Here is a 14,365-nt window from a genome sequence, read left to right as displayed (position 1 = left end):
TCGCAATTCTCGAAACCGCATTATCTCGCACGTACCGTGACTCGAGCTCGAGAGATACCACATGCACAAGGAGAGAACATGTGATTTTCAACAACGATTGCGAGATGATTCCCTTTCTCAGTTTTTTACGACAGACTAGCTCCCACAAAGTTGCTAGCGGCACACACTCCTCGACTCGTAACAATCTTGTGCACTTTACCCGATTCCTTATCAACCCAAGCCGCTTCCTTGTTGTCAAGAGTCGTGAATCCAGGTTGAACCGTTTCGAAAATCTTCTTCTTCGGGTTCAACAGGTCGAGACATTGTTTGTCTTCGAACCCTTCGAAGAACACTCGGTCTCCTGGTTGAGAACCGGCAGGAGGGTTCACGAATTCGACTCCTCCATCTTTACCATCGGGCGAGGTGGCCTAGACAGTGAGAAACATTCGTTAGAAGAACGTTTTTCGGTAAAAGCATTTCAAGGCGGGTCCAAGGGTGGAATTCTTTCTCGCAACGGTTTCAAACGAAAAAAAAAAAAACGAAGAAGCAACTTACGCAGAGAACCATGGCGAATGACTTGACGCCTCGCACTGGGGTACACAGGTTTCGAGTCAGCTCCAGTAGTCCCAAAACCCGATATCAATACGAAAGGGTGGAAATCAAAGCTTACTTGCGACGGGCTTGAGGTTGCAGACAGTGATAAGGGTGGCGCCTCGCACTGATAAAGGAGGAATGTAAACAAGCGTTCGTCCTTCTCACGGCATTGACGACCTACTTTGATCGAGGGACATGAACTTGACGAGTCCCGAAACGACAGTCCGAGGCTCTGCCTCTCCAACGTCAATCGTCTCGACGTAGAGCGAATCCGCATCAGGGTGGAGCTTGACTGCATCAAAGGGTCGAGCGAAAGCGAGCGGGGATGAGTCCGGGTCAGAGATTGAAGACATGTTGGAGAAAAGATGCGTACCATCAAGGATCTTGCCTACTCGCAAGTCGACCATCCAGGGTGCCGGAGCCTCGACAACGGGAGCAGGCGGTGCGGGCTTCTTCTCACCCTTGACCTTTTCCTTCTTCTCCCCCTTGTTCTTCTTGTCCCCCTTCTCCTTGACTTGCTCAGCGTTCTCCGAGCGCTGTTCAGCCTTCTTCTTGTCTGCGACGACGGCTTCCTTGTTGGCGACCTTCTTGGGTTGTTCAACCGCAGGGGCAGCAGCTCCTTCTGCCTTGGGCTTCTTGACCTTGACATCGGGTTTGATCTCGACCGCAGGCACATCCGCTACGTTGATGTTGACGTGAGCAGGGGTGAACAGCGACGAACGGGCGATCGCGGTCGAAACGAGTTGGAGATTCTGGAGGTGGTCAAAGTGTCGAGTCACGGCGGCATGCGAAAGGAGGTCCGAGTGCGAAGCTCCAGCCTGAGAAAAGAGGGACGGCGGGTCAGAAGACGGACGAGACTCTACATCTGGGGGAAGGAGAGAAAAGGCTTGCAATGTAAGGGTGAACAGCAGCGAAGAGGGCGAGATCAGCAGCAGTGAGCGTCTCTCCAGCGATGAACGTCTTGGGGGTCAAGTGCTCGTTGATTGCCTACTGACCGCGCTGTCAGCTTGCTTTGAGAGCGGGGTACGAGAGCGAAACGCACCTTGACATCCTCCGCCTTGTCGAAAGAAGCCGACTCGATCTTGTTGAGCCATTCCTTGGCCTGTGTCCGCTGCTCCTCAGCTGCACCGAGTCCATCGTTCGTCTTTCCAGCGGCTTCGAACAGGGCAGTCGTGATGTCGACGAGGGAAGAGAGTTCGGCAGATGGAGTTTGGAGTGCGACCTACATCGAGCGAGACAGTCAATTCCAAGCATCGAAGCAGGGTCGCAGAGGCTGTAACTCACCTTGTCACCCTCGGCGACGGTCAACTCGGGCACGAATTGACCATAGATCTGGTTGATGAGCGAAGTCGCGCGTCCGGCCGGAGTCGCCTGGGTCAGGGTAAGCTGAAGCATCGTGGCGGAGGTCGTACTCGAAAAGGTTCTAGTGCGTGTCGGAGTGATAAAGTGTCTAGTCAGACGAGCAAGACTCGAGAGCATCCACGGATTAAGCTTGTGTCGAGCCGAGTGTATTCAAATATTTCTAGAGGTAAGATTTCGCTGAAATCGCTTACATACTAAGACGCGCATTACAGACTTTAATTGGGCTTGTGTATCGACAACGATTCACGAACGAATCGTCACGTTCCGTCTATGCAAGGAGCGCTATCAAATTAGGCGCGTTTAGCCAGCGGCGGACAAATTATCGGAGAAAGATCTCTGTCGTCTGACCAGCTAGCACCCTAGAACCGTAATCAAAATCCTCGTCTACTCTCGTGCCGCGACATGGTACGCCTGAGGATTGGAAAGGCTTTGGAGAGGAGGTTGACCCTCGTCCTTTTACGCTTGTTTTTTGGGTTGCAGGTGAGTGCAACATTGTTTAATCTCGACGAAGAGTTTTCCCTTCACTCAAACACTTCGCCTTTCTCCTTCGCTTGCCTGACCGCTTCCTCGGCGGCTCCGAGTGCCGACTTGGCCCACTCGAGCAGCAACTCGGGATCCTCCAATCCGACACTGATTCGAATCAACCCTTTCTCGACCCCCCACCCTTTCGCCCAGTCGAGTTCGCCGTAGTGTGCGAGGATCGTGTACGGACACGACAGCGTGAAATTGGTTCCGAGTGACGGTCCTTTGTAGCACGGGAGAGCATCGAAAAACGTCCGAGACGCGAGAATCGACGTGAACGTGAGCGAGAACAAGGCGCCGTAGCCTCCACCAGCAAAGTTTGTCGCTGGATTCGGAGGTCGGAGTGACGCTTCGTAGTGTTCCGGAGTCATGTATTTGGGATAGTACACCTCTTTCAGTACGAACGATTCGGGGTTGGCAGCGAGTTGGTCGGGTCCGGGAGGAGCGACGACTCCGTTCGGCGAAGGTCCGGGACTGCGACGGGATCGGAAGTACTCGCACATCATCTCGGCATTCGTGTTTTCGGTCGTGACTCGGAGTTGGAAGTCGCGCGAGTTGCGCTCCATGTAGATCACGTCCTCGTCAAAGTACGTGTCTTCATAGGTGGCCTCTTGTTGCGCCTTGAGTTCCTCGTAGAAGGGTCCCTTAGGGTTCAGGACGAGACTGGCAATTGGGCGATGTAGACGAAACGTCAATCTCGTCTCGATCGAAGCAAGACGTTGTTTCCATGACTCACCTGCCGCCCATAACGTTGCTGTCTCCACTGAACACCTTGGTCAGGCTGCTGACGACGATGTCAACCGGAGGCAGGGTTTCGACGTTCACGAAACCGGCAATGGTCTCGTCGACAACGATGAAGAAACCAAACTCGTCGGCCAGTTTGCGCAACTCGGCCAGAGGTGGAGATCTCAAGAGGGGATTCGACGGGAACTCGCAGAACAGAGACAGGATGGGTGTTTCGGCATTTCTGAGCAGGAAGCGCAGTTCGTCGAGGTCCGAAACGAGACCGTTGCCGAGGAAATGCGCTCCTGGTCCCCATTTCTCGAGAATCTTGAGCGTGTCGGTGTACGGGAATCTGTCGAGGAACGCGGGTTTTGCATAAGCTTGAGCGCAACCGACCGGGCAGGAGGCAGAATCGCGCACCCAAAGCAGACACTTTTGCCGATCGGTTTGCCTTCCGACTCTCGCGTGCCCATGACGAGTTGATGCGCATGGAAGATGGCGTTCATGCCGCACGAGTACAGCCATACATCATCTTCGGTCAACCCTTGCACACCTCGAGTCGTCTCGGCATTGCGGGTGTTCTGCATGTCTTCGACTGCAATCGCCTGTCCCGGCTGCTCGGCCAACACACCTGCAATTCGGCGCCTCATGGCGAGTTTGGCGAGAGGCGCGAGCGACAGGTCAAGGTTGCGGCCGTACCGCTCCTCAACGTAACGAGCAAGGACGTCCTCGTCTTGATCGACCGCGAGGGTCCCATTTTCGAGGACTGGAGGAGGAAGCGAGTCGATCGAGTTGGACAGCGAATGCGGTTCGCTGCCACTGTCACCATCGCTCGCGAGCTGGGTCGAGTTGCTGCGCGACAATTTGCTCGTCGAGTAGCGTCCACCGCGGGCGGCCGAAGGTGCGATACCCGCAAGGGGCGGCGTCGCAGTTCCTTTCGCAACTTGGTACCGACTGCCCTTGGCGCCGTAGCGACCACCATTCGGCTTGGACAGAGCATCGGCCGCGTTCGCCTTTGCCGAGGTCTCGATCCTGGGCTGAGGCTGTCTCGATTCTCCTTTCCCGCCTGCTTCCGATTCTTCTGCCTCGCCGAGCAAGATTAGACACCGCTCTCCCACTCGGCTCTGGATCCCTTCTCCCGTATGTTGCCAGTACTGCTTTGCGAATGAGAAGTCCTTCTTGTCGAAAAAGCACGCATGCACGGTGATGGTCCGGTTCCGCAGCGCAGCCTCGGGATCGTCAGACAAGGACGCTGCCGATGCGGTCGATTTGACGAGCCAGTCAACGGTCCGTGATGGGATCGACGGGGAGCGTGAGGCGAGAAAGTCTGAGCATCGTTGAGCGCTACGGGCCGAATGCAGGAGGATGCACGCTTCATTCTCGCGGCCAAATCTGGCGGTCGTCAAGTCTGCGAGCTACAGCACGAAGAGCGTGCGCGAGAGAGAGAGGGAAAGAGAAAGGGACAGTCGGGTGAGCCGTCGGATATTGCGTGCGAGAGACGGTGAGCAGGCAAGACTGACTTTCTGGATCTGGTGATGAATGAAGAAGCGCGGATAGCCTGAAGTCATGGCATCCTTGATCCTTTGCTCGCCCTCCTCGTAGTCAACAACGTCCTGCCAGGTCGGGAGCGAGACGGAGACCGCATGCGGGGTGAGTGCCGGAACTGTGTCGCCGAGTGGGCTTGCGGGCGGCGGATCAATCTTGAAGACTGAAGGCATCTTGTCGAGATAGCCTGTGCTATTCAGATGCAAGTTCGGGTGAGAGTGGCGAGAGGTGGTGAATCCGAAGCCGATCGTTGATTATCTTCGCGCGCGCGAAGGTTGACTCGTCGTCTCGCCTCCACCCGGTGACTCTATCCGGATGTCGTACCTCAACCTATGGATCTCGTCGCCCGACACCCACTCTGAGCGGCGGATAGGGAGCGACATCACAATCGCACAACTCAAAGTCGGTTCTCCATTACACCTTGTTGCTCTAGAACGCGTCCGGCTGACCCTCGTCGTCGCGACAGTCCAAGCTAGAACCAGTTACTGGCATCCCCTTTGACGCGCAGCAGCTTAGCTTGCGCCGTACGAGCGATGGAGTTGGCCATTCCGGTACCTCGAATGGCGCCGCAGCAGGCGAAGTACTTGCCGCGTTGGATGACGATCAGCGGACACTCGAGAGCTACGGCGTGCGCGAGTGGATGACTGTGCGAGTGCGTTCACAATCTCGCCGTGCCCCGTACGATTGCCCTGCGACTGATCTCACGCTCGTGTCGCAGGTAGAATCGTCAGATCCACACGCTCGCGGTCTCGCAGGACAGTATACGGACGATTCGCGCGTCGAGAAATTCGAATTGACTCAGCAAGAGTACGAAGCGCGCAACGGCGAGTCTGAATCTGTCGTCACGATCGCGAGACGCGACCTGACTTTGTTCCGAGCGAGGACCTTGCAGACACGGTTCTCGCGTACAAGATGCGGCACCAGCTTGGCCGATTCGCACCGACAGCGTCATCGTCGGCGGCATCAGCGCAATCGCTCGATTCCGAAATACCCTCCGATCTCGTCGTCGGCGCACGGTGCGAGGTCGCCATGTCGGCTGAACTCTCGCGTCGGGGGACTGTCCGGTTCGTCGGACCGACCGAATTTGGCGCGCGAGACTCGAGCGTGTGGATTGGCGTCGAATTTGATGAGCCGGTCGGGAAGGGCAACGGAACGTGCGTGGACCCGTCATCATCTTGCATTAATCTTTGCCCGCCCAGCTGACACTTTGACCACTCCCACCAGAGTTGATGGCAAAGTGTATTTTGAGACGCTGCCGCAGAGAGCGAGCTTTGTGCGGCCAGACAAGGTTCGGGTGGGATATTTCCCTGAGATTGACCCGTTTGCCGACGACGACGACGAGATGGAGATGTGAGCGTGAACGCACGTTCCCCTGGATTTGGGACGCCGGAATTTAACAGATCAAATCGAGACCTCGAAATTCGAACTTTCCGTTCTTGGCATGATATGATGATAGCGACGCCCTGCGAGCGCGAACGCGCGCGCCTAACGAGGCGGTGCAAGCACCGTTTGTATGTTCTGAATTCACCGTCGCCCATCGCGTTGCCGCCCTGCGCGCCTAGCGTCCTCAGCGATGCTTTGACAACTAGTCGAACACTCGGTGCAAACGTTCATATGCCGCCGCAGGCCCACCCGACTGAGAAGCATTGCGATTCACGATCCCCTCCGGCGAGGTCGAAGCCTTGGAATTGATTCGGGATCAGCGGATCAAGTGGATTGCGCACGGGAATTCAAGGAAGGAGAGCGAGCGGAAAGCTGCGCTACGTCTTGCTCGAGGTATGGGAGCACTCTTCAAGCTACGGCGGAATCACGCATGTCGACAGAAACTCGGAATTGGCTTCGCCCGGACCCTGCTCCTTCTCGCTCTCCTCAAACCCCTTCGTCCGGGTCTCGTTCTCCCTCTTCGTCCCAGGGTCCTTTGCTTTCCAATCTACGCCTCACTCGCCCTTCGCAGGTTTGACAGTTGACCCAAGAAGAACAGAAAACTTGTTCTTTGGCCCGTCACATCGGAGAGCAGTACGCGCAGCTCGAGCAGATCGCTGTTTGGCGTTCAAAATTGTACTTTCTTTTTCTCGTTTTGCTCGTCCCTCGTATGCGAGGCGGTTCTGTGAACGATACTGTGTACAGCAACAAGCGAGTAATTTATAGACGCGGGGATGGGTCTGTTCTTTCTGTTTTGCCGGCGTAAATCCGAGTGAATACGGGCTGGGGCCGCGATCGTCGATATTTTCGCCAGGAATTTGCGCGTGAATAAACCGAAATACCGAAATTAAACGACGTAGTGCACTCCGCAGCAGAACTAAGATGCATGTTCGAGACTTTTCTAAGTTCTTATCCAACGGCTTTCGAGACTCCCTCCCTCTCCCTTTCTGCTCGATCTCCACGGCAGCTCGCCCCCATCGTACATCGCATCCGGCTACCCTGCTGGCTGACCGTGTGTGCGCCAGATGGCTAGCGCAAATCTCAATGGCGATCAAGTTTGTGAGTGAACTTTCTCGCGCCCCTCGCATCTCTGCAGCGGCTGACCTCGACCTGGTCGCGCACACAGCGAGCGCATCTGTACGTCCTACGCGTATCCATTTGATTCGAGCAGGCGAACCCGTCGCAGCGCACGATCTCATGGCTCCAGATGCCAAGCTGCGATTTGCGACTGACCCGCGTCATTGCGATCCAACAGACAGAGACGTTCATCACCGCTTTGGTGACTGGTCTGATCGTCGCTGGTGCAGAGGTGCGTCTCGTCCTCTGATGGCCCTCTTGGGCGGCGCGCTGACAGCACCCTCTTGCTCCCTTCTCTCCACCCCCGCCTCACCCCGCCTTCGCGCTATTTTGTTTTGCTTTCCTTCCTCGGACGCGACCCTTGAACGCCCTCCCACACATCGGGTATACGCGTCTCGCCTCCTGGTACCCCGGCATCTACCCGTAACAGTTGGCCGTGTTCCTTTTGCTCAAGAACAAGTTCCGCCAAATCTACAATCCGCGCTCGTACCTCGTTCCTCCCAAGTACGGATTCTCTCGTTCTGATGTGGCCTTTCGTGCACATGCCGTTGGGGGTGCACTAGGCTCAGTATCCGAGCGAACTCTGCGAGCTAACGATTACCGGGTGTACTTGACAGGAAACGGACTGAAGCACTACCGCACAGCTTCTTGGGCTGGATACCCCACGTCATACGCGCAGACGCAAAGCAGCTCATCGCCAAGAATGGACTCGATGCTTACGTCTTTGTCCGCTACCTGTTCCTCATGTTGGAGATCTTCGCTCCCTTGTGAGTCTCGTCTCCCATCCCTTCTCGCCTTCGAAAATGATCATTGACATTTGTCGCGAGCCGCTTGATGTAGCATGGCCGTCACCTGGATTATCCTCCTCCCCGTCGATGCCGCAAACTCGAGAGGGTCCAATACCGGCATTACGCGATTCACATTCGGAAACGTCGGCCTATCGGAGCAACCCCGTTACGCGGCTCACCTCATTCTCTGCTGGCTCCTGACCTGTATGTCTCTCTCTCACTCTGACTTAGTTGCGAGCATCACGAAGAGAGACTGAATCGGTGCCGAATAGTCTACGTGTTCTACCTCATTCGCCGAGAGTACTCGACATTCATCGTGCTTCGTCAAGACTTCCTCACTTCGAAGGAGCACGCGTCGCTCGCCATGTCCAAGACGGTCCTCGTCACTGGAGTTCCCAAGGAATACCTCAACTCGACCGCAATGAACAAGTTCTGCGAGGTTCTGCCGGGAGGTGCCAAGAAAATCTGGTTTGCTCGGTGAGCACGACTATTAACCTCACTCAGCGGTGTGGCTGGCGCTCACGGATCAAATTGGCACGCGATTGAATCAGTGACCTGAAAGAGCTGCCCGATCTCTATGACCGTCGCGAAAAGGCGTGCAAGAAGCTCGAATCTGGCGAGACCAAGCTGCTCAAATTGGCCAACAAGGCGATCACCAAGAGCGAAAAGAAAAACAAGCAGGCGCCCGCCCTCGATGGCGAGTCAGACCAAGGCGAGATTGCGCGTTGGGTCCCGAAGAAGAAGCGTCCCTCGCACAAGCTCGGATTCTTGGGCTTGTTCGGCAAGAAGGTTGACACGATCGAATGGGCGCGCGAGGAAATCACTGAAACGACCCGACTGATCGAGGAGCAGCGCGAGATTCTGCGCGGCAGCCAGGGCGACAAAGAGTACGCACCTCATTCGGCTGCATTCATCCAATTCCACACGCAAATGGCCGCCCACATGTTCTCGCAAACTCTCGCGCATCACGCACCCCTGCGCATGTCGGCACGCTACCTCGAAGTCGACCAGGAAGATGTCATCTGGGACAACTTGAAGATCAACCCATACCAAGCGCGCGGTCGCTACGTCCTCAGTTGGGCTGCCACGCTCGGCCTCATCATCCTGTGGTCGTTCCCTGGTGCGCCTCTTATACGTACGGATCTTTTCAAAGAGCGACTGCTGAACTGGAATCGTCGTCGACAGTGGCTTTCGTCGGTCTCATCTCGAACGTCAACAAGCTCTGCCTCGTCGCTCCTTGGTTGGAATGGCTCTGCACGCTTCCCGTCCGTACGTAACTTTTCACCTTGGGGAAGTCTGCGACGATTGAGACTGACAACGGCCTCCGAATTGCTCGACTCGCAGCTGTCGAGGGTATCATCCAGGGTTCTCTGCCGCCTGCTGCTCTCGCGGTCCTCTTTATCCTCTTGCCGATCGTCCTGAGATGTATGTACACCCGGGTGCTCCCAACTCAACGAGTTAGCGGGGATTGACTGGATTTGCTGAACAGTGTTTGCTCGCTTCGAGGGCATTCCCCTTCGTTCCGGCATCGAGCTCTCCCTCATGACTCGCTACTTCTTGTTCCTCGTCATTCACGGTTTCCTCATCGTCACTCTCGCATCCGGTCTCGTCAGCGCCATTCCGCAGATCGCCAAGAACCCCGGCAGTGCCGTGACCCTCCTCGCGACCCAGCTCCCTTCAGCTTCGACGTTCTTCCTCACCTACTTTGTTACCGTGTCATTGGCTGGTGCCGCTGGTGCTCTGCTTCAGATCGCTCGCCTCATCATCTACTACGTCAAGCTCGTACTCTTGGGCTCGACCCCGCGCGCTGTCTACGGCGTCAAGTACAGCATGGCTACCGTCGCGTGGGGTACTCTGTTCCCGAGCATGACCCTCCTGACCGTGATCGGCTTGACATACTCGATCATTGCGCCCCTCATCTGTGGATTTGCTCTTGTGGCATTCGCATTGTACTGGTTTGTCTACAAGGTAGGTCCTTCCGCACGCCTCTCTTTCGCTGTTTTGGCGGCACGAAGCTCACATCCTGTTTCGCTCAGTACCTGTTCCTCCTCGTCATCGACAACCCGCCCGCAAACGAGACCGGAGGCCTCTTCTACCCGAAAGCGCTCACCCACATCTTTGTCGGCCTCTACATCGAGCAAATCTGCTTGTGCGGTCTCTTCTTCCTCGCTCAAGACTCCAACGGCAACCAATCGGCCATCCCTCAAGGTGCAATCATGGTCGTGTTGATCGTCATCACGGTCTTGTTCCAGCTTTTGATGCTCAAATCGTACAAGCCACTCGTCGCGAACCTCCCGCTCTCGATGCACGCGAGGCTCGAAGAAAGGAACGCGTCGATGAGCAGTCCCGGCTCACCTGCGAACCTCCGTCAAACGAGCACGGCTGGATCGAATGGCAACATGCGTGAGAAGGACCACTCGACTTTCCCTCCTACACGCCCGTCGATGGAAGAGGAGCAAGCGCTCAACGGAGACAAGAAGCGCAACGCGTACCAGGACGCACACTCGACGGCGTCGGCGTCTGCGAGTGCTTCTGGAAATGAGCACCTCGACAAGCACGCGTTCGACCACCCCGCGACGTACGAGGACTACCCGACGATCTGGATTCCGCGCGACAATCGAGGCCTGTACGAACGTGAAGTCGCCGACACGAAGGCGGCCGGAGTCGACGTCTCGACCGAAGGTGCGTCGATGGACAACAAGGGCAAAGTCGACATCTCGCGCGGTCCGCCCGACGAAGATTGGGACGAGTCACAGTGAGTCTCTTTGGCATTCTCTCGTCTACGAGCAGACACGTGCCCCTTGCTGACACTGCCATTGTCCATGACGCAGACAAATCTAATTTTTGATAGCGCTCGTCCCTTGACTGCCTATTCCCTTGACTGCCCATTATTCTCATCTGATACCCTCTCTCTCTCCTATATTGCTTGCTTTCTACCTACCTAGTTACCTTGTGTAGAAATTCAATTTTCTCTACCTCCTCGTGGCGGTGTGCTCGAGCATGGTGAGACGCACTGCGAGATCCACGCCGAGACCCCCAAAGGAAAGCTTGTCTACCTGCTAGCGCCGAACAAGGCTTGACAGACTCTGCAGGTGCGGAACTTATGCGAGCCGGAAAGAAAGGGAGTGAGCCAGGAAGGCGAAAATGCAGAGGAGGCGTCAACCTCAAGGTGCGGGGGCGGGGGCAATGCCCGAAATCGGAAGGTCTGCCGAAAGCGAACTCGCGACGTTCTAGAGCAAACCTTCCTTTTTCCGTGAACTTTCGGCGGCGACTCGAAGCGCAATCTAAGCAACCTAGGCACTCGGAGGTTTTGCAGCTCTCAAAGTGGCAGTCATGCTGTGCTCGACTGATGAAAGCGTCCCGCCTCCCTCTGTCACCTCGACCACCAACCCACGGCCATTGATTACTCGTGTCCCAACTGGGAACGAATTCATTAGATCTCGATTGCGCCATTAACGACCCGCCTACGATCCGACTCTTCACCTTCAACTCGCTCGGTCGCTCTTTCAGGCGTCACCGCTTTCTCGTCGTTCGTCGCCCGCGGCTCCTCGACTCCAGGCTCTTGCAAACCTTGCGACTGCCCGGCGCTTGACTCGACTTGGGACAACGGATATCTAAGAACCGCCGAGACTCCGAGTGCTCGCCGACGCCTCTCTGCGGCTCCTTCCTTCCTTTTTGTCGCTTCAAAAGACCGTCTTCGGGCGCTTCACCTCCTTCGTCCTTTCGACATGGCAGCTCAGATTCAGTTCAACCACTACGACCCGTTCAAGCAGGCGCGCACGCAACCCTCGCTATCGGCAACACCCCCGCGACCGAAGTCGGGAGCGCCGAGGGTAGCAGGAACCCTGCAACCTGGCCTCTCGATACAGTACGAAGGCTCGCCCAATCGATACGATGACATGGGATGGGACAGGGTGAGTCTTTCCCTCGATCGGGCTCGATCAATTCGACCTTCCGACCACGATTCTCGACTGACGTTGATCTTCTCTCATTCTGACGCGGCCATCTTCTCCAGAACGAAATGCCAATCCCTCGCAACAAGCCCAAGCGAGACACTCGTGGACCTCGTGACACATGCATGTCGCTCGGACCCCAACTGCCTCGAGGTCCATCTCGAATCGACAGCGTGCTCGACGCTTATGCCGACATGTACGCTGTGGACGAGCCAGAGAATGGACAGCAGTACCAATCCACGTTCAGACCGCCTACTCAGAAGTACGGCCGACACGCAGAGCCGTGGGACGAACGCGGCAAGACCGGTCTCTACGGAGGAGGTGGACGTGGCGCCGACGACCGAGAGACGGGATGGGTGCGGGGATACTCGATCGGCTCGTCTACACAATCAGCAGGCATGGAGGAGGACCTACACTTTGACCCGGTCGACGAATACCGCCACAGCTCTGGCGACGAAGAAGACGGACCTCGCTCGTCCTCGGAAACCGCTCAATCTAGCTCGTACCCTGTAACTCCCACGAGTACCCATTTCCCTCTCAACCACTCTCGGACGAAAAGCTACGAATCTCCGACCCCCAGCGCATCTTTGGCTCTTGCCGCTCCTCCGCCGGCTCCCTCCCGTAGGCTCTCTGCGACGCAATCAGCCTCACGCACGCCCGAACGCCCTCCCCGCACAGACTTTTCGCCTCGCGATGCGCCGTTGTCGCCGGCGGACGGCCTCCTGTTGCAGCGGAAAGCACCTGCGCCAGTGCCGCTCACTCCCAACTCTGCTTCTCTACCGCTCGCGAAACCCACCTCGTCCCCTCTTGCCAACCCTTCCCCGAAGCACTCCTCTCCGCTGTTCAAGTGGAAAGGACGATCGAAGCGTCCGCCACCCATTTCGAACCCGATTCTTCCAGACGGCTTTGTCGACTCGCTTGGTATGAGGACGTTCACTCTGACTCCGGGCTGCAAAGCTCCGTACAACGCCCAGCCCATCTCGAGCAACACGCTTCCCGCTCCTCCCGCTCCTCCCGCTCCTCCCGCTCCTCCCGCTCCGCCGGTGCCGGCGCCGCAAACTCCGGATCGCCCGTCTCTTCCGCTCAACTACGCGCCGGGGCCTCCTCGAGATGTCTCACCTGCACGTCGCCCAACACCGGTACGATCAGCTTCGACCTCGACTCGCCGATCGGCCCGTCCCAAGTCGACAGTTTCGACTCGAACGTCCCCGCCTCGCGCCTCGCGGGACAATATCCATCGCTCCTCTGACACGCTGCCGACCGAGGCGATGGCTCGGTTCTCGATCGCTTCGCATGCTTCCGTGGCTAGCGATCCTACCGGTCCGACGGCATCAAAGAACCCAAACCATCGCCAGTTCTTCGACCAGATGCGCCATGGTCACCATCAAGCAGACGAAGCGATTCCGAGTTTGCCTCTGCGCCCGCCTCGGGAACCGTACGGTGGCAATTTCCAGGATCGGGATCTACGCAGGTCAACGTCGTTCAAGACGAGCTCGAACGGTTCTACCGTCCGAGGATACGAGCCAGAGTGGAACAACAGTCCTGCGATCGCTTCGCGCGAGGACGAGCGTGGAAGTATGGTCCAGTACGACTACCGAGGCAACGAGGTGTCGCAGGCAGATGTTGACGATTCGGTCCAATCCGACTATTCGGAATACTCTGCCGACTCGAGACGACCGTCGAGCAACTATGCGCACGACTTGTCGTACTATGGCTCCTCGCACGACTACTCTCGCAACGCTTCGTACGAGTGGAACGGAAGTGGCACTACCACAGACAATCGATACGAAGATCTCGCTTCGCAACTCGAAACGCTCGACGATTCTCACCTGCACTTTGGGGTCGAACCGGTCAAACCTCTCAACGTGAGACGTACACCTCCGACTACCCCCGATTCGACCTTGTCTCGCTTCACGCCGACTTCTCCAGCTTCGACCGCTCCTTCGTCGTCGTCCGCTTCGAAACCGGCAGGGATTTCTGAATTTAATCGGAGAGCGAACAAGGCGGTGAATCGTGAATCGAGCATCGACCCCCTCTCGGCGTACAAGGGTCTCAAAAACGTACCGGTCCAGGATGGCCCTGTGATTGGCACGACTGGATTCAGGAACCCTTTCGGTTGAAAGGCTGGCTCTTTCAACTCCCTAGCTCTTTTCCTCGAATAACCTTTAGAGCAATGGATCAAATTCCGTAGTTTAGCGTATCTGTGTGGTTCTCTTTTACATTCACTGCATTGCCCTTTGCATCTCATCTCATTACTCATTTTCTGTTGCCTGAAAATCAATCGCACGAGTCCAAGTACGGTCTTATCGGTCGTCCGACAGCCTGACGACATGTTTTCCGTTTTTCGTGGATTAGACGGCTCAAAGCAGTTATTATGATTATGCACAAAGGGAGGTTAGG

General features: G+C 56.5%; 5 protein-coding genes across 5 annotated transcripts; 3 read left to right on the top strand and 2 right to left on the bottom strand.

The window, feature by feature from the left end:
- Positions 1-125: 125 nt before the first annotated feature.
- On the bottom strand, positions 126-1,968 carry ARC1 (Arc1p; the record flags this gene model as incomplete). The annotated part of the gene is made up of 8 exons (XM_076676969.1): positions 126-407; positions 535-569; positions 650-697; positions 755-865; positions 947-1,391; positions 1,465-1,560; positions 1,616-1,795; positions 1,858-1,968. 8 exons carry the CDS (start codon positions 1,966-1,968, stop codon positions 126-128), a joined length of 1,308 nt encoding a protein of 435 aa, XP_076535951.1.
- A 488-nt stretch (positions 1,969-2,456) lies between these two features.
- Positions 2,457-4,898, bottom strand: JCM15063_003924 (uncharacterized protein; the record flags this gene model as incomplete). Its single annotated transcript, XM_076676968.1, has 4 exons — positions 2,457-3,120; positions 3,194-3,532; positions 3,601-4,595; positions 4,701-4,898. 4 exons carry the CDS (start codon positions 4,896-4,898, stop codon positions 2,457-2,459), a joined length of 2,196 nt encoding a protein of 731 aa, XP_076535950.1.
- A 142-nt stretch (positions 4,899-5,040) lies between these two features.
- Positions 5,041-6,079, top strand: JCM15063_003923 (tubulin-folding cofactor B; the record flags this gene model as incomplete). The annotated part of the gene is made up of 5 exons (XM_076676967.1): positions 5,041-5,127; positions 5,192-5,377; positions 5,444-5,549; positions 5,618-5,879; positions 5,950-6,079. The coding sequence occupies 5 exons, from the start codon at positions 5,041-5,043 to the stop codon at positions 6,077-6,079; spliced, it is 771 nt and encodes a 256-aa protein (XP_076535949.1).
- A 1,093-nt stretch (positions 6,080-7,172) lies between these two features.
- JCM15063_003922 (uncharacterized protein) lies at positions 7,173-10,853 on the top strand (the record flags this gene model as incomplete). The annotated part of the gene is made up of 13 exons (XM_076676966.1): positions 7,173-7,206; positions 7,274-7,284; positions 7,403-7,456; positions 7,655-7,728; positions 7,842-7,991; positions 8,065-8,216; positions 8,285-8,489; positions 8,564-9,132; positions 9,198-9,281; positions 9,357-9,437; positions 9,502-9,980; positions 10,049-10,767; positions 10,844-10,853. The coding sequence occupies 13 exons, from the start codon at positions 7,173-7,175 to the stop codon at positions 10,851-10,853; spliced, it is 2,622 nt and encodes an 873-aa protein (XP_076535948.1).
- An 887-nt stretch (positions 10,854-11,740) lies between these two features.
- On the top strand, positions 11,741-14,085 carry JCM15063_003921 (uncharacterized protein; the record flags this gene model as incomplete). Its single annotated transcript, XM_076676965.1, has 2 exons — positions 11,741-11,926; positions 12,028-14,085. 2 exons carry the CDS (start codon positions 11,741-11,743, stop codon positions 14,083-14,085), a joined length of 2,244 nt encoding a protein of 747 aa, XP_076535947.1.
- Positions 14,086-14,365: the final 280 nt, after the last annotated feature.

Source organism: Sporobolomyces koalae (genome assembly GCF_050403365.1).
Source record: "Sporobolomyces koalae JCM15063 DNA, S_koalae_JCM15063T_v1_ctg6, whole genome shotgun sequence".
NCBI lineage: Eukaryota > Fungi > Basidiomycota > Microbotryomycetes > Sporidiobolales > Sporidiobolaceae > Sporobolomyces > Sporobolomyces koalae.
The sequence above is the reverse complement of the archived record's forward strand: the minus strand, read 5'-3'. Positions and strand labels throughout refer to the sequence as shown.